Source organism: Sciurus vulgaris (genome assembly GCF_902686455.1).
Source record: "Sciurus vulgaris genome assembly, chromosome: X".
NCBI lineage: Eukaryota > Metazoa > Chordata > Mammalia > Rodentia > Sciuridae > Sciurus > Sciurus vulgaris.
In genome coordinates this window covers 40172060-40191560 of record NC_136471.1, presented here as the reverse complement: position 1 = coordinate 40191560, position 19501 = coordinate 40172060, and the positions used below count along the sequence as shown (strand labels likewise).

At 37.8% G+C, this 19501-nt stretch overlaps 1 protein-coding gene across 3 annotated transcripts in view; it reads right to left on the bottom strand.

Moving 5' to 3' along the window:
- The window catches only part of DCX (doublecortin), a gene marked incomplete at its 5' end in the record, with an annotated part of 108570 nt that overhangs the window by 26085 nt on the left and 62984 nt on the right, over positions 1–19501 (bottom strand). For 2 of the 3 annotated variants that reach the window (XM_079124698.1, XM_079124697.1), the window contains 2 exons: positions 7934–8056; positions 10038–10140. In XM_079124698.1, the coding sequence (XP_078980824.1) occupies positions 7934–8056; positions 10038–10140 (226 nt within the window). Of the gene's footprint in view, positions 1–7918; positions 8057–10037; positions 10141–19501 lie in introns of all 3 variants that reach the window. The other variant, XM_079124696.1, reaches the window with a different exon arrangement.

Genomic DNA, 19501 nt, shown 5'->3' with positions numbered 1-19501 from the left:
TTGACTAGAATAGGACAGAAAAAGAAGGGTCAATTTGGCATCTGCTTTTCTTCCAAAATTTGATGGAGACCAAATTGATTAAATGCTCATTCAATTAACCCTGACCTTCTCATTCTAATTCCAACATTTCAGTTCAACTCAAAATCAAGTCTTTTGTTTTTGATTTGATGTTTCTTCTGAAATACTGCTCACTGAAAATAACCCCAGTCTACCAAAAAAGTCCTAACAATAATTCAGATCCTCCTTAATAACTGTATTTCTACAGTTATTTTCAAATCATTTTACAATACAAGAACTCACATCATTCTCCTGATAATCCTAAGACATGATGGCCAGATACGACTAGTCTCCTTTTAATCAACAAAGATACAGAGGTTCAGAAAGGGTGTGATTTGCTTAAAAGGTGTAAACTATCTCTACTCCATGGATGATAGCTTCCCGAATTTGCTCGCAGAATCTATTCCAAGATTCCCTTAGGGTTAGTATATGACACATTGGCCACTGTGATCGTTTAGTGATTCATTATCTGTCTTGTGTTCTCTAACTCAATTCACACACTCCCTCATTTTTTTATATTGAGATACTTTTCTTCATTCCAGTCCAAAGATACCCTATTTTCTCTTTACACATACAAGGAGTTTTTCTGGAAGACCATCCAAGTGAAACCAAGGTGGTTTCAGCTTACTTCAGAACAGGGCCAAGAGACAGACCCTGTGGTTTTCACATATCCATTCCAAAGAGTCTTTGGATAGGGTGTAAAGATTGCTTTGGCTAATTGTTTCTGCTCAGTAGAAAAACTCTTGTCTGTTTCGCCAAACCCATTCATTAGGAAAGGAAGAACTGAGAGCCCATAAGCAGTTCCTCATGCTTTGGTCATTGGGTAGTTTCTCAGGACAAATTCAATCATAGGCTGTAAGATACTGTAACTCAGAAGATGAAACTTGAATTTTAATTCTGTTTCCTACAGAGTCTTGTATAGTATACACTTATGAATCTTAAATAAGGGGGAGAAGTAAGACTATTTCCTACTGTAAAACAAATGGATGTACCCAATCCTACAATATTTTGACACAGATGTTTTTCCTTTAAGAAAAAGGATAACTGTCAGGAGGTTAGTATTGCCAGGGTTGTTTTCTCAGGCTTGACAATGCTGTCAATGTTTATTTCCTGTTGAAGGTGGTTCTGTTTAGAATATGTTTTTGATGGAGCAAGCCTGTGTGACCTGAAGCAGATCACTCAACTTTTTGTGTGCCTTAGCTTCTCTGTCTGCAAAATGGGGCTAATAGAACCTGCCTTATAAAGTTGCAGTAAAGACTAAATTAGTCTGGAAGACTACACAGATAATAAGAACTATAGAAGTATTTTGAAATAAAAAAGGTTTGAAATTTACATTTATGCTGATTCCTTCTTAGTGACAGGGTATTTGTCTTACTCTTTTTCCTCATAGTACCTAGAACTTCTAGATACTCCAAACAAACTTTGGAAATTTGATTGTATTTAAACATAAGTCCCAGGTAAGGCAGGCTGATAAGACTCCTGCTATAGGAAGGCACACCATATCCATACACTATAGGGTGCTCAGTGGCTTCCACTATACAGCTTGCTCCAACCATTTCCTAAGGGACTCTCCACTGGTGATAGAAAAGTTGTCTTCCATCTAGGGAAGTTCTTGCAGTAAAACTTGACAAGAGCTGCAGTTTTAGAAAGAATCAGGTTGGGGAGGGTGATAAGGAAGTTTTTATTTTCCCATTGATCTGCCAAGGGCACCATTTCCCCTTGGAGTGACAGCAGAGAGTTGATGGAATGTCTAGGCCAAAGCACTGGAAACAAAGGCACTTAATTACTTCTGGTGCTGGGTTCAATGCAGCACAAAGAGAATGACACAGATACCACACCACCCCAAATCTCTGACCTGGAGTTGGAGGAAGAAGGAAGCTTAGAAGCAAAGACCATCCAAAAGAAGAGACCTTTTCATTCACCACACTGGATGTTCCATACTCTGCTTTATGCCAGGCAGGCAGTGCAAAGAATGCCTGCCAGGAAGTGAGATGAGTTAAGTTCTGGCTCTTGAATTCTAAATAGTTGTGGGATATTGGGAAGACTCTAAGATTCTGAGCCTCTTTGTATCTTAGTTCCCTGATCCAGAAGCAAACCTGGATAATTATGCCATTCCAACCTAATTCGTGGTGCTATTATGAGGGATAGCTGTGGTGCAGGAAATGCTTAGCAAAGTGTACAACACTTAATTCATGTGAAGGATTGTTATCTTGAACTTCTGTCAGCAAGAGAAGAAATGTATTCTACTGTCTAATGTAATAGCCATTAGTCATATGTTACTATTGAACATTAGAAATGTGCCTAGCCAGAAGGATGGGGATATAGCTCAGTTGGTAGAGTGCTTGCCTCACATGCACAAGGCCCTGGGTTCAATCCCCAGCACCACAAAAAAATAAATAAATAAAAGAAATGTGCCTAGTCAGAATTGAGATGTGGCATTGAGTGTAAAATACATCTCAATTTCAAAGAATGTAAATATCTCATAATTTCTTCATTAATTATGCATTGAAATGACAATATTTTGAAGGTATTGCTACATAAAACACATCAAAATTTAGTCTGTTCCTTTTAACTTTTAAAAACGTGGTTACTGGATAATTTTAAATTATATATGTGGCTTTCGTTTGTGGCTCACATTGTATTTCTGTTGAGCAGAGGTGAGCTAGTCAGTCACATGCAGGAAAGTCAGAAGAGTCAGGCTGTGCAGGTTCAGAAATGAAGGAACCTGGGATAAATTCTCTCATGGACCCCTACTGTTTTGTGTCCCTTGACCTCCCATTTTAAAGGCTGAATATTTTGGTAGAGAAGCCACTCTTCCTTGGACGTTTACAAACAGGGAAGATTTGACTTTGCAGAAATAGGCGCACATGTGTCGGGGGAAGGGAGACAGAGAGCACTGGGTTGCTACAGTGGCTTACTGTTGAAGAATAGCAAACTAATTATCACATTACAATTCTCTCAGCCTACCATTGTGGGTAATTACCTTCCATGGGGACTCTTTAAAAAAAAAAGAAGAAAAGATTCCTTCCCAGTAACTAGCTATTTTGTCCTTTTAATTCAATTCACTTCAATTGGTGGAAAAATTACATGAAGGGAAAATTAACACTTTAAAGGCTGAAATGAAAGCAAAAACATACACTAGAAATGTCTTCCTCTAGTTCTGAAGCAAGGCTTATTTTTGCCTATCACAATGCCAAGTCCTGGGTTAATTGAAATGTGGCACCATGCAAACTTTCTTCAAATATCCCGTGGACTATCCTGGGTTCAGATTTTTATCTACTTAACTACAGTTAGTTCCCTGGCCTACTTTAAAGACAGATAGGGCTAATTTGACTTGGGTTCTGAGAATCCAAGAGCTCTGCTCAGTGAGAATGATCTCCTTACAGGAATATTATATGGACAATCAAATCCCTTTTTTCCCCCCCAAATCCCTTCTTAACTCAAATTTAGGGCTTAGTAACAGATATTCCATTTGGGGCAAACTCAACATTAGCAGGAGTGGGGATTGAACTTGAAGGGAATAAAGTAGAAGGATTTTGATTTATTCATAGGGCAGAACAGGAAAGAGACAACTTAAGGACTATGAACTAAGGAAGGAAATTATCATGCAAATTACCGACCAAATAGCATCAATTTACTAAACCTCAAGTCAAACTGAACTCAGATATTAGTTGAACTGTAAATCAGACCAAATATATACACATACATATATATGTATATATATGTGTGTGTGTGTGTATACATATATATATATATATATATATACACACACATATATACCTCCTAGCAAACTTGTTCAAACCAGAATCAAACCTATATATTTTCTAATGAACTGGAACATAAAAACATTCCCTTAACTGAGCTAATGTTTCATTTGGTTTGAATCCCTGCTAAAGAGGAACATATTTGGATTTCTTTGAAGGAAGGTAGTTAAAATTCCATGGAAATGGCCTATCTCCTACAACCTTTAGTTTCTCAGTTTGAATGAAGGTATGTGAATCTGTCCATGAGTTCCAGATCTAAGATAGAATAATACAAGATAGAAACAGGGTGGCACTACCTACTATGTCCTAGAAAAGAACAAAGACTTTCAGTTATATCCAACACTACTTACTCTTTGACTAAATGTATATCAACCTCCTATGTCCCTTGGTAACTCAGTTCAGAAAACTCAACAGTTTATGAAATGATTCTTTCTTCTTAAATCTCAAATAATATCTGTCAGAGAAAATTATGCCAACTGAAAACTACAGATTGTTTATAGCTCATTATTCTCTTTATCTGATTCTAATGCTGTGAAAGCTGTTATAAATCTATAAATTATAAATATAAATAACTGATATTCTCCAATTCCACCCATTTACCTGAAAAGTGTCAAAATGCATTCTGCTGTCATATATAACTAATTAGAACAAATAAATAAATAACTGATAATAATGAAAAACTATTCTTATCTATAAACATGCAAATGCTGTCTTATCCTAAGAGTATACCAAATCTCAGAGAAGAAAAGAAATTTTCCCCAAATCACAAAGCTAGGAAGTGATATGGCTGGGCCTTTTTAGACGTCTCCCTCCCTTCTTCCATATCCTGTCTATGACCTTCCCCAATTTGACCTCCCCACTTGGAATAGTCCTGTGTTACTGTTTTGCCTGAGATCAATTTTGCTCCTCTGGAATGTTCATTGAGTGGATACAATGGACTTGGCTCTAAACAAACTGCCATGGAATGGACATAGTCATTTAATATGGATCATCCTATTCTTTGGGGGTGAAATCATGCAGAGGTTATAGACAAATCAATAAAGGTGAGCTCAGATATTTTAGAAATTGTCTTGAAATTTGCTCTAGATTAGGGTTTGGCTTCATTTATGTCCATGAACTATCTGCAATGAAGATTCCAATTCTCTCTACAGAGAACACCACTTTACTTTGGTGGTAGGGGATAGAAATCGTTTGTAAATCTGATACCTGCCAAGAGAAACACCCCCCCACACACATTTATTATTCTATTTTCCTGGTGAGTTTGAATAAATTCTCATTTCTTTTCTTTAGCAAGGGAGTTCTGAAGGAGCAAGAGCATATCTTGGTTACCTGGGCCTGGACTGGTATCTACCATAATTCTTCAATTTGACAAATATTTGTGGAGTCTTAATGTATTCCTGTTCTGTCTCTGTCAGTGAGGTGCATGTTTTGTAGAAGAGAAGTTCTACATGCTGGAGATCAATGATTTCACATGTTTAAATGGTTTCAATACAGATGGTTGTGTTCATTTGTGCTGGGTAACAAATTGTATGCAGTCTGCCTAGAGAATCTATTTAATTCAAGCTGATACACCCTAGATAGTTCTAACTAATAGGTTATACAGCAGTTTTAAAAAATAGGTCCACAAATTCTGCAAAACCCCCTTTGAAGAGGTGGATGCTAATTCATTTCCCCTTGAATGTAGGTTAAACTTAGTAGTTACTTCTAATTACTAGAATAAAGTAGAAGTGACAGTGTTTGCTTTGAAGACTAGATAATAAAAGGCACTACATCTTTTTCATTCTCTTGAAACTTTCACCAATAAGCCATTTTAGAAGTGGGTCCTACAGCCCCAATGGAGCCTTCAGATGATTGCATCCCTTCCCAGTACCCTAACCACAACAATATGAGAGACCCTGACCCAGAGTCACCCAGCTAAGCTACTCCAGAATTCCTAACCTACAGAAACTGTGAGATAATAAAAGCTTATTTTAAGCCACTTAGTCTTGGGGTAATTTGTTTCACAGCAAGATATAAATACAGTTAGAAATCTCTAGAAATAGCTATTGCTGTTTCTGAAAAATGATCAGCTAGGCAATTATTGCCAGACTCATAAATCTTGAGCAAATGTTTTAAAGTTCTTTTTATTTCTGTAAGTCTCTGCTTAGAAATTGTCCAAATAATTTTATTCCTCACCCAAGTGTTAAAACCTGAGGCTTAATAGTTTCAGCAATATGAATGTGCTTAGATAGATTCATGTGCCCTTTTGCTCAGTTGAACAAGATGTCAAGACACACCTATTTTTATTCCTTCAGTAAACATTACCTAAATGCTTACTATGCTGGGTGAAACAGGTCATTTTGTGCATATATTCACTCAGTGACATTACGTGAGCATTTACTAGGGGGCACACACTGTGCTCAGCACTGAGGAGACAAAAATGAATGTGACACCTTGCTCTTGAGGAGCTCAATATGTAGTTAGGAAATTAGACAAACACAAACTTTACAACACAGGGTGGTGGATATTATCCCAGAAATATAAATGGCATGCAATGATATTGCAGAAAATGGAAAAACTATTTCTATGTGAGGTCATGAATAGGAATTTTCAAGGGTGGAGAGTTATAAAGATAACATTCCAGGTGTGCGGGAAGAATGTGCAAAGACATGGCAATATGAAAAGCCTGGAATGTCCTTTTACACTTTAGTTTCTGTTGCTTAAGAACAAAGAGATTGCTGGTGATACACATAATCCTAGCAGTGTGGGGCAGGCAGGACAGGCTATTTTAATAGGAAAAGTATTTCAAAGCCAACAGGCCACTCAGGCTGCCCCAAATTTAAGGACTTTTGTGTAGCCAGGTGTAGTGGTGCATGTCTGTAATCCCAGTAGCTTGGGAGGTTGAGGCAGGAAGATTACAAGTTCAAAGCCAGCTTCAGTAACTTGGTGAGACCCTGTCTCTAAATAAAATATAAGAAAAAAGGGCTGGTATGTGACCCAGTGGTTAAGTGCTTCTGGGTTCAATCCCAAGTGCCAAATAAATATATAAATAAAGAGTCCTTGTGGTTCCTCAAGTCTCTCAGGATAGAAGAATTCTCATGATGAGTACTGAGCCTTGGGAAGACAAGTGTGTAAGTCTTCTGGAACACATGATTTCCTCAGTGTGAAGAACTCATATTATCTGTGTATGAGTCTACTAATCTTCTGAACTTGGACTTCTGTGGCTTTTTATTTTTAATAACATCTGTTATAAAAGAATGGAAAACATTTCCTTTGATCAGTGCCACTCAAACTGCAGGTCTCAGACAAGTTTAAGAGTTTCTGCCAGAATGTAAATCAGCACACTGCTGCCTTCCTCAATGAAATAATGCTCTGGGGGAAAAAGTCAGCTGATCTAAATGGTTTGCTTAGTGGCATAGTTAATTTACATTTGGCACAAGCACATAATCTCATCACAGACGGACTGATAACAAACAGCTCATGGGTTGGCAGTGACCCGCAGACCACAATTTCAGATTACTCACAATCCACTAAATAAAATGCCTATGACAAATTTCTTCACATGCTTTCAGAACCTAGTCTGCATTGTCTTTTCCTATTGTGAGAGTGGCACAATCTTGTCTTCCTTTTTTAAAAAAATATGTAAATATGTATTGTATACTGGTATCCCTTTCTGTTATGACATCTAATTAGTTCAGAGTCAAATTTGAAGTGCAAGTGCATCAGCTAAGTTGGTATTTTGAGTGTCAATTTTTGCATTTTTGTCCTTGACTCTGATTTTTAATTCCAGATTTATGTTTGCCTTGATTATTTCATTGAATGTGTTTTTGCCAGATAATATTGAAAATGATGATGATAATGATAACCATGACAATAAGCATTAGAGCAAGCATGGTAAGTAGGCCAGATTTCTGGTCTGCATCCATTATGAGTGGAATGAGGGTTGTGACTGTGCCTCCATGACTCCAAACAAGTTTGACAGTGTTACTCCTTAAAAAGATAACATTGATATTCATGGACACACAGCAGTGATCATGAGGAACTCATTCCTCTGCATGCAGAGGGTATTAGCCTCCATAAATGAAGTCAGCGTGCACAGTTAGGAGAAGAGCACTCACCGTCTTGGTCGTTACCTGAGTCAGCTGGAGACTTGCTTCGGCGCATAGGGCCAGGGCTCTTGGCAGAACTCTTCTGGGGTGTTGGCGACGCCTTTGGGCCAGCTGTGGCTGATGGATTTCCCTTCATGACTCGGCATTCTGGGGCAGAATGACACAGAGAGCTTAGCAGAAGGTAGAACGCAGGCTCAGCATATTACCAGCCTTTGGCAAACGGAATAAACACTACAGGCCAAAGCACTTAAGTGGTTCAGGTCTACAAGGCAGTCTTCATTGTTTCTAGGAATTATAGTCCTGGCGAGTGAGGCATGTAAAACTTTCAAAGTCACCTGGGCTAAACTAGGTGTTCAAGTTTCTAGATTATGGAATAAGGACAAGAGTTTAGAAGCAGGTTAAATAGGCAATAATTCAATTATTTGAGGATGACTTAGCCATGTCTCAGAATAGTACCTTTGGATATAATGTTTAATTAATTTCCTTGGAGTAGAGGTTATAGCTACACAGATGAAACATCCATGAATAATTTAAAGGAGGGATAAGCAGCTACAAGATACTGTCTATTACAAACCACACAGCGTGATGGCATATTACAAATGTTATGTTATCTTATATGAATAAGTCCCACCACCACCACCATCTTACATTTATAGAGCTCCTTTTGGTTTTCAGTGCAAGTTATCATAATCCCTTATGTTGGTTTAATGAATAAATGGGTCATCAGTGACTGCCACTTGTAACTTCAGAATGCTCATGGGTTTAGAGGAGAGTCTGCCAAATATCCTTGTATTTACCCCAGCTTAATGTGACACATTTGTAGCAGTCTTTCTGGGCAGGTCACTTAACTTCCCCTGTTATACTAAACTTGGGCACTGATAGTGCTGATTTACTAGGAGGATCATTTTCTTCATTTTTCTGATGGAGGTAGAAAGCACTTAAGCCACTTGCTTAGGACCACAAAGTAAGAAATTAGCAGAATAAAGACTAGACTCCTGGGTCCCAGTCTAGTGCTTTTTGCACTACAATTTTCCCAACTTCGTGCTAAGATATGAAAAGTGGAATCAAACAGCTGGGTAGAGGATAGTCTTTTATTTATACACCTCCTTGTTTTCTGCTATTTCAAAGTACACCAAGATGTAAATTTACCATAAAGATTTGGGGAGCTATTCTGGTAAATTGAACCTATTAGGAAACTGAATTGAGTGGAAAGCTCATTTTTGTCTGCTTCACTTCTTGCTTTGGTTGATGAACTTTAGTGATCACTGCCCAGAACTAGAGATGTAGAAAGGCATAGGAAACTGGACCTAGCCTGGAATTGTTTAGCTATTTTATGATCATTTGCCTCCTCTCAAAGGAAGAACACCAGAAATACTATGTTTTTAGGGTCCTTGTCACTTGAGTTGTTTAGAAAGTCTATATTAGTAAAACTGCCTTTGCTTTTTTTAATATTTTACTCCTCTTAAGTGGAAAACATGTTTTAAATGTATCTTTTCATCAAAATTATATCCTAACCCTGTTGCTGAGTGAGCTAATTCACCTTTATCTTACACCCAGAGCTTAGCAAAAGGAGATATATGTTCAGCTCTTTCCTGAGATGATTCTTCTGGAATCCTGAATCACAAAGTAAAGAGAATGGTACAGCAAGCCCAAAGGTGGGGAAATGATCTGACACTAAGAATACCATGGGAAAATCTTTCTAAACTGGGACTGTTAACATGGGCCAAATAGCTGGAGATTGTTAACTAGAAAAGAAAGTGTATGTATGGTATCCAATTTCTTCCTCCAAATTTTCCTTCCTGTAGTCTAATAGTATCTGTTAGCCCATATGAAAATATGCATTTCCAGAAATATGGTCACTATCATGGCAGATGGTGACTCTTATTGAGTTTGGAGGCTGGATTTCTGGGACATCCAGTCAACCTTTGACTTAGTGGCCCATGTATTCAAATATATAGGAGAAAGACTAAAAATATCTGCCTTTGAGAGGTCATACTTGGATGTTCTGCAGACCAACACAAACCCATGGAAATCCTAAGGAATAGAAGTAAGGAGAAAAATAAGGAAATAAAACTCAATGACTAAAAACCAAAGCAAACAAATAAAAAAATGCAATGGTTGTGCTTACCATTTTCATCCAGTGAGAAGTCATCCTGAGCATAGCGAAATTTTTCAGGACCACAGGCAATAAAAACATCATCATCACCAAAGAAATCATGAAGACAGGTTACCTATGGAGAAAACAGAAACACTGGATTTGTATTTGGTGTTCTTGTGACAATGAACATCATACCATGTTGGCAGTAGGGAAGTCTTCACAAGGAAGGCCATTATCTCTTTCAACCAGGGAGCTCCTTTTCCTCAAAACACCCACCATACTCATAGTCTGCACCATGATCCACAGTAAGAAAAGATTGAGTGCTATTGCCCTTCCATGTTTCATGTATAATAGTCTTGTTTCCATAGCATTCAGGATGAGATTGGAACCATATCTAAATGGAATGGCCCCCACTGAAGTAAAGTCAGTTGGAAGATGGTCCTACAAATGTCACTTTTTCTTAGACTTTCAAATACAAACTATTCTTGACTCAATTCTGGGGCCAGGGATCTAGGCCAAGGAACAGGAGAAATATTTTCTATAATCTGGAGCTGACCCAGAAGTTGAAATTCCTCTGTTCATGTACATGAGTTCTAGAAGAACACCACTTCTTAATTACTTCGTACACACAAAAATTGGACCTTGGTTAAAATGAGCCTAGAACCTGGAAGTGGCCAGACTATCATTCCTTACTGAGAAACTAAGAAGGGAAAACTGCTGACCACTTGAAACTTCATCAAGAGCAATGTGTCCTATAGGCTTGAGTCTTTCTTGGTAAAGCCATGTTCCCAGGACCTTTCTGCCCTCTAGCACCCTATGCATTGCTGCTTCTTCACAATACAGTCTCCCCAGCCCCCTTTCTGCACAAATAAATGAGGGTCCCTGGGAAAGTATGTTGCTCCCTGCAGTCTCCCCACTTCTCGGCTTTCCTAATTACATCTGATAATTAGTCCAGCACATCAGGGAAACCCCAGGAGAAACTATAGAGTCAAAACATGCTTATCCAAATCCTTAGCTTGTAAGTGTTCAAAGCCTCTAATTGTTCTAAGCTTCCCATTCAAGCTGCCAGCAATGCCTTTCCAAAGACATAGTGCTCACAAACTAACAACAGCTTGCTGGGTGCAGAGAGCAATATGTTACATTTGAAAACTGTTTATATTAATAACATCACCCCCACCCAAGGTCTATTCAGTCCCTGTTCTCCCAGCCAAGATGATTGCAAGCTTTACACAAAGGGAGAAATGCTTAAAGATTATCCCCATTGTCTCAGCCTTCCAATCATCTATGAGATGCTCAGAGAAAGGAAAGACTCTTGGAGGACTGCCAGGGTCGCGTCCATTAAGCATCTTCCCAGTCCTGAGTCCCAACCTCATCAAATAAACTAACACCCTTCTTCAACCCATTCGTCTCTCACCTATTCATTCCACAATCATGTAATGACAATCAAAGTTATCATTGATTGAATGCTTACTCTGTGACAGGCACTCTGCTTCCAAATCTGTCATCATATTTTACCCTCACAACAAATCCTTAGAGGTTGGTATTATTGTCATCACTATTTTAGAAATGAGAAACCTGAGGCCCAGAGTCAATAAGAAAATTGCCCAGAAGGAAAGCAACAAATCCAAACAAAGATAGATCTATCTGACTTCAAAGCCTGTGTTTTAAACCACTCAGCAATACAAAACACATACGGTTTGGGCACTGGGGAGACAGATGTAAGACTAAGACCATGACCTCATGAAGCTCATAGTCTGATGGAGTGAGATACATTGAAACAGCATTTCATTTTAGTGCACCTTAGTGCTAGGATGGGAGAATCCGTAGGTGATGTGAGAGTGATTTGACAACCACATCCAAGCAACCCAGTTTCTGGCTGACACTGTTAGTTTAATAGGCACTCTGTATATTGTCCATATAGCAAATCCAATAATAAAGGCTACATGGCTTTGAGTCCTGCTACAGACCTCCAGCCAATGTTTTAGACCTTGGTTCAATAAGATCTGGAGATCCTAACTTTGATGCACCTGTGTCTCTACATTTTTTACCCGCTGCTACCTCCTTAACCCTGAAGGTCTCTGCCATGTCTCTTTGTTCAAGGCTGCCCTTGATCCTGAGTAGTTGCTTTTAGTTTTGGTCATGAGTAAGGGAAGCCTCACCCTTGGGTGTCCCTCTGATAGTGGTCTCTAGGAATTGTGTACTTTGTTTCAGGACCTGCCTGCCTGTGCCTTCATGGATATTCACCTAGTTCTCCCTAGTACATCACAGGTTTCTGAATGTAAAGATCAAGTATATCCCTCCTCCCCCTATATCCTCCCATGGATCATGGTAAAGGTTTATGAAATAATGAGAATTTAGCCAAAACCATTTCTGCTTCTGCTGCACACAAAGAAGACAAGAAAGAGAAATATGCATAGGTTTTGTAAAGATATAAAAGGACAGAGAAGTAGAAAAAGGAAGAAGAAATAAATTGTGACAGTGAAGTTTAGCATTCAGAAGCTTTGAAAGGTAACAAAACCATACAAATTTACGAATAAGAAAGGAGAAATGACTGAGTTGAGAAATTATTCTTCATATAATAAAATAATTAGTTTGAAAACTTAGATGAAATGGATGATTTTTACATGATATCTTATTGTAGGACAACAAAGCCTTGCAGACTGTTAGGGGGGTTGCTGTTACAATGACCTACCCTCCACCAATCCAAACTTCACCACCTCTGACCAGGCTTTGCAAAAAGCCTTTGGATAAACTCTCCTTTGGGGAGCTTCTAAGAAAGGCAAAGTCCCCTATGCTTCTGACAAACTCACAGTGGTGTGGATGGTTTCAAACACATTCGTGTTACAATTCAGCTCTTCACCATCAGATTTCTTGTGTGATCCCACCCCATATTTTACCGGCTCTCAAATGCAGAAAAATTCACATTGTGTATGTGTGTTTTAGTCAGTTTTTTCACTGCTGTGACCAAAAGACCTGGAAAGAATAATTAGAGGAGGAAAATTTTAGTCTGGGGCTCATGATTTCAGAGGTCTTAGTCCATAGATGTCCTACTCCATTCCTCAGGGCCCAGGGAGAGGCAGAACATCATGGTGGAAGAATGTGGTAGAGGAAAGTGGCTCAGGGCATCACACCAAAAAGCAGAGAGAGAGAGAGCTCTGCTCAACAGGGACAAAATATAAACCCCAAAGCCATGCCCCTAGGGACCACCAGCTCCAGCCACAACCTACCTGCCTACAGGTACCACTAAGTTAATCCCTATCAGGGGATTAGTGCGCTGACCAGGTTAAGTCTCTCATAACCCTATCATTTCATCTCTAAACCTTCTTGCATTTTCTCACACATGAGCTTTTGGGGAATACCTCATATCTAAATCATAACAATGTGGATACCCAACTTTCCTAAATAACTTGGATATTGAGACACAATAGCCCCATCATTGTCATAGGGTTGGGAAAATAGAATATTCTTCATCTTAAATGAAGAACCCAAAGCATGAAAGTAAAAATGGCCTAAGGATACACAGCTGGCTCATGGAATAATTGGGACTAGCATTCAGGTGTTCAGCTTCAATTCAGGACAAAATAATCCTGGACTTTCTAAAGCCTTGACCTGGATCTATTAGCTTTATCAGACTGCCAGTGGAATCCACAGGATAAAAATGGCCAGGAACCCCTATATGGAGTCTTTATTGGTTCTTTGTAAAGTTTTCTCTCTCTCAGCTCCTACAGATTCTGATGGTATTTTTCCTGTACCTCATTCTGCCTGTGTTATAGTCATTGATGGACATATGTAATCTCCTTCAGGTCCCAGAAGACTGTGTCCAGTTCATTTATATGTTTTCCACAGTAGTATTCAGTACATAATATATAATAAATGCTTGTAGGCTTAATTAAAAATAAAGCCCTGACTTGAAAGACTTATATATAGGCCAGGCAGAAGAGTCTCCATTTGTCCCACTTGATGCCTGATATGCATCAGAACGATTGAATTTAAAAAAATAATTTTCTTTATTAATCATATTCTTAATCTATGGACAACAAAATTCCTATTCATTACTGACAATTGAGTATGTAACAATGAGAAAGATGAATAAAAGAAAGAAGAGGAAGGCAGAAAGGAAGAAGGGAGTATAAAATATAATTATCAAATAAAGCTCACACTCATTTAATGTTTGCTTTTAAAAATTCAGTTGACATAATGTGGTGCAAAGTCCACCCAGGTTTATGTTACAAAGCCATGATTTTCAAAATTAGTTTTTTTGAGATAAAATTTCTATCACGAGGTGGCAACAAAAGTAGTAAATATAATAAGCATTGCAATACCACTTACATCATCCTCACAGAGCAAAGGTCTTGCTGACATCAGCTTCAGTATGAGTCATGCTTGGGTATTTAAGTCAGAGAAGGGAACATGAAAGCATGATACCTATCTTTACAACTAATCAACTGTGAGCACAAAATCAATAAAATCAACTCACATTAACATTGATCCATTAACTCAATGCTATTCTTTTAAAAAAATGTCAGGTGTTGGGGGAAGGGAGTCTAGCTTGCTTGTGCATTAGCATGAGTAATATATTATATGGGTGGCCTCGTGGCTTAAATGTCAAAGTACAAATGGAGAAATGGAGATAACAGATCACTGTGTGGGAGCAGTTTGAGTCTATTAGCTGAAAATGGAAAATTTACTCTGTGACTTAAGTTCGACTTGATTAGATTCCCCATCCACATATTATGCATACTGGCAGTTCTGATATTTGCCTGCTACTACATTTCACTTATTGTCTAACTGTTCAGAAATAATGTTACCTCAGGAAGTAAGTTCTTAGGAATTTATGTGGCTCACTTTCAATATGAAAAATATTTTCACTAAAAGTTCCATCCCACTAGTATTGATAAATCAAGCACTTATTGGGGCAAAGGAATTACGTGAGAGACACAGAAATGTACAATAAGAGGCCCTTGTCTTTGAAGAGTTGACAACATAATAAGCAAGTTAGTACTACACAAATAATTAGAATACAAGGCAGGCTGTTGTTAGCACTATTGTAGAGGCAGAAAAAGCAAGGGGAAGGACAGAAGACAAGAGAACAATTCTAATAATGAGAACTGGGGAAGGCTTCATAGAGAAGATGACAAAAAAAAAAAAAAACCTGTGTTGAAGAATGGGTGGGATATAGGTTGATGGAGATAGGAGGTATTCCAGAGAGAACTAACCGCATGAACAAAGGCAGAGAGGCAAGAATGAGCCTTTTTTCTTTTTTATTCATTCTTTTTCATTATACATCACATTAGGATCCATTTTGACATAATTATAAAAGAATGGAATATAATTTGCTCTAATTTAGTCCCCAGGACTTCCCCCATCTCTCCCCTTGTACCTTCCCCTATTCTCTTCCCTGTACTCTACTAGTCTTTCTGTTATTTATTTATAGTATTTTTATTTATTATTTTTAATTATACATGAAGTAGAGTGTATTTTGACATATTTATACAAACATAGAGTACAGCTTATTTCTAGTTAGGATCCCAGTCTTGTGGTTGTACATGATGTGGAGATTCACTGTAGTCTATTCATACATGTACATAGGAGAGTTATATGAGAATCATTCCACTGTCTTTCCTATTCCTATCCCTCCTCCCTTCCCTTCAGCATCTTGTGTATGTACATGGTGGTGAGATTCACTGTGGCATATTCATCTATGTACACAGGAAAGTTAGGTCAGATTCATTACTCTGTTCTTCCCTTATCCCATCCCTCTTCCCTCTCCCTCAAACAACTACTTCTACTCCACTTATCTTTCTTCTATTTTAATGGAATTCCTCCACTTTTCTTTTCTTCTTTCCTTATCATACTAAAAATACACCTTTTTCTTAACAACCCTAGAGAAAAAGACTTTGAATCTTATTGACTATACTTATAGTTTCTCAGCACAATTGCCCAGATCCATCTGCTAACCTTCTTCATAGACAAAATAAACAATTGTGTACCGGTAGAATTCAGGGTGAAGAGTCAAAGAATGTCTACCAGGAAGGTGACACTTATGGTGAAGAAGAGGTAACCTCTGTGGCAAGGAAGACAAATCACACTAATATCCCAATCTTGCCAAAAGTGTGTGCTGCCCATAGAGAGTGGCTGGCGAGTTTTGCAACAATGAGTTAATGAAAAATTCAGTAGACATTACAGAAGAGCTTTTTCTAAAAGTTACTGCCACTCTCATTATGGAACATCTCCTGTCTGCCAGCCTTGGACAGGCTCCAGTCAGAGATTGGCATTCAGTTGATTTGGTGAGCTGCAGCAATGTTTCTGAGACAACCCTGGTTTTCTTATCAAACTCATTGTCTTGGGCTTATCTTGCAGTTTTGGTTGTGGGTTCTTTATGACAACATTTTTGCCTGGGCAAGCAGCTCATTAGTTCTACAGTGTCTCTTTTGGCACAAGTCTTATTCAATGCCTCGAACTTCCTAACAATCTCTGCTGAAATAAGAATTCCACTTGCATTGCTATAATATTTTTAGTGCTTTCAAAACCCTTCCACAAAGGAAGACTAGCAGAGTAAAGGGGAACAGGAGGAGAAAGAAGGTGAGGGAAAGAAGGGGCATCAGAGACTGAAATGGAATAAACTAAATTCCATGAATGTATTACTATGTCAAAACGAACCCAACTATTTTGTATAACTATAATGCATAATATAAATATAAAACAAAAAAATCCTTCCACATTTATAAATATTTTGTACTCTCTTCTACACCCCTAATTCTCCCATTCTTAATCTCCTTTGCTCGATTATATTTCTATTCCAGACCTCTCAACATTTGAAAGCACCAGTAGTGATTGAGTTCTCAGGTCACTTTTCATTATTTGTATTTATTTCCTAAATGGTCATATCCAGTCCCAAAGTGCTACATGCCAACCATATACTGATGACTCATATTGATATCACCAGACCTTTCTTACCCTGAATTCTAAAAATATATATCTAGTTGTCTGCTTACTATCTCTACTTGGTTATCTGATAGGCATTCCAAATTTAATATGCCTCAAACTAAACTTTTATTCCCACCTTTCTAAATACTATTTCTCATTTATTTTCCTCATTTTAATAAATGGTACCATAGTTCTCCAAGTTACCCAAATCAGAAACTTGAAGAGTCATTTTTGAGTCACTTTTCTCCCTCTCCATTGTTATTGTCATAGTCTGAGATATACTATAGTAACCTCATAACCAATCACCATATGTCCACTCTTGGCACCATGCCCCAACATAACAATTATTCTGTTCTCCATATATCAGAGTAGAATTTTGCAATTCTCCTTCACCTTCTCCTTCTCCTTCTCTTCTTCCTCCTCTTCCTCGAGCCTCCACCTCCTCCTCTTCCTCTTCCTCCTCCTTTCTTTCTCTCCCTCTCTCCCCTTCTTGGGGATTGAACCCAGGGCCTTGAGCATACTGGGCAAAAGCACTCTACCACCAATTAGATTTCCAGCCCATATTTTATAGTTTTAATCCTGTATTTAACTCTTCTGCTTAAAACCCTACAAAGATTTTTCCTATATTTGTATTACCCAGCCCCTTGTATCACATATGGTAGCTTGCTCCAGCCACATTAGCCATCTTTCTGTTCCTCAAACACAAAAAGACCTTTCCTGCTTCAAGGCTTTCACTCTTGCAGTTCCCTCCATCTAGAAGTTTCCCATTCCAGATATTCACTAGTTGTGCACTAGTTTTCTGCACAACTAAATCTAAAATATCACAAAGTCTGAACAATCCCCAATTTACAGATTATTGTGCTATTTTAAACCATGCAAATTAGGCACTATTACTTAAATTATTTATAAAGTCTATTGTCTAGATTTGCCTATATATTTGCCAGTTGATGTTCTCACCACTTCTTGTTATACCTCAGGTCTTCTGGGATCATTTTAAAACTAGCCACATGTTGGACCTTCCCATTTTATCTTCCATATCTCTTACTCTTGCTTTCACATTCTCCAACTGCTTATCTCTTGGTACTGCATTCTGGAAAATGTCCCCAAATCTGCCAGTTCACTCTTCCTCTCTTCATATGTATTTCATTTGTACTTTAACCTATCCATTTAACTTCAAATTTCACTGATTTCTGATTTTTAGAAATTCTATTTATTTCTTCACAATTTTTTTCTGTTAACAAGGATAGTATCTTTTTCTTATTCTATTTTCATTCCATGTTTTGTTTCTTTTAACAACCCATAATAAAGTTATTTTATGCCCTGTATTTTATAATTCTAACAGCTGAAGGCCTTGAGACTCTAAATTTGTTGTTTCTATTAATCCTCCCTCATGGTGATGTGTTTACATAAGAGTTTGATACATTTTTTATTGTGAGTTTATATTTGGTTGAAATAAATATTTGGAAATCTTGATGGACCTAGATTGCGGGTGCTGTCCTCCAAAAATATGTGCATTGCCTCTGCCAGGTGTCAGGAGTTACCAACAAAAAGGTGGTAACTTTTTTTTAATTAACTCTTGCAGTTCCCTCCATCTAGAAGTTTCCCATTCCAGATATTCACAAGACTAGTTTTCTGCACAACTAAATCTAAAATCTTTATTTTATTTAAATATCTAAATCTAAGATAACTTTTTTTTTAATTAAAAAGTTACCACCTTTTAATTTCTCTGCTAAGATTTCTTTTGCCAAACGAGTAGTATAAACTTGAACTAAAAGCAAACTTTAGGCTGCAAACTCTCAAGAATGAACTTCAGGGACTGGGGTTGTGGCTCAGTGGTAGAGTGTTTGCCTAGCACATGTGAGGTACTGGGTTCGATCCTTAGCACCACATAAAATAAATAAATAAAATAAAGGCATTCTGCCCATCTATAACTACAAAATTTTTTTAAAAAAGAATATACTTCAGGAAGAGCAGCAACAGCAGCAACAATAATAGTGATCTTATTCATTTTGTTTTCACCTGAAATCATGATAGAGACAGACAAGCTTACTCTCAGGTTTTCTGTTTTTGTTTTTGTTTTTTTGTTTTTTTGTTTTATTTTGCTTTGTTTTTTGTTTTTTGTTTTTGTTTTGTTTTATTTTCTTCTGTCAGGTCCTTTTTAATGCCAGTTACCATTTCCTTAGGGTGTATATCCCCTTCATGTGGGGTTTTAAACTTCAGACTTCTCACTTTTCAAAGACCTTGCACAGCTTGTGTTTCTGTTAATATCCAAAGCACTGGGTTCCAGTTATGTGGTTTTACCTCAGGAAAGCCCAAACTTTAACAAACTGACTGCTACTCTGGTTTCAATTTCTGGTTCCTCTCCTCTCTCCTGCCTTTCTTTTCTGAAAGCTTAGCAAAGCTTAGCAAGGCATTTTTTAAAATTCATTATTGTTTTCTAAATACCTAGATATAGGAACATTAATTTGACCCAGCAATTCTACTTCTAGGTATATATACAAAAGAGTTGAAAGCAGAAACTTGGTATGTCAGCATTCATTGTAGTATAATTCACAATAGCCAAAAGA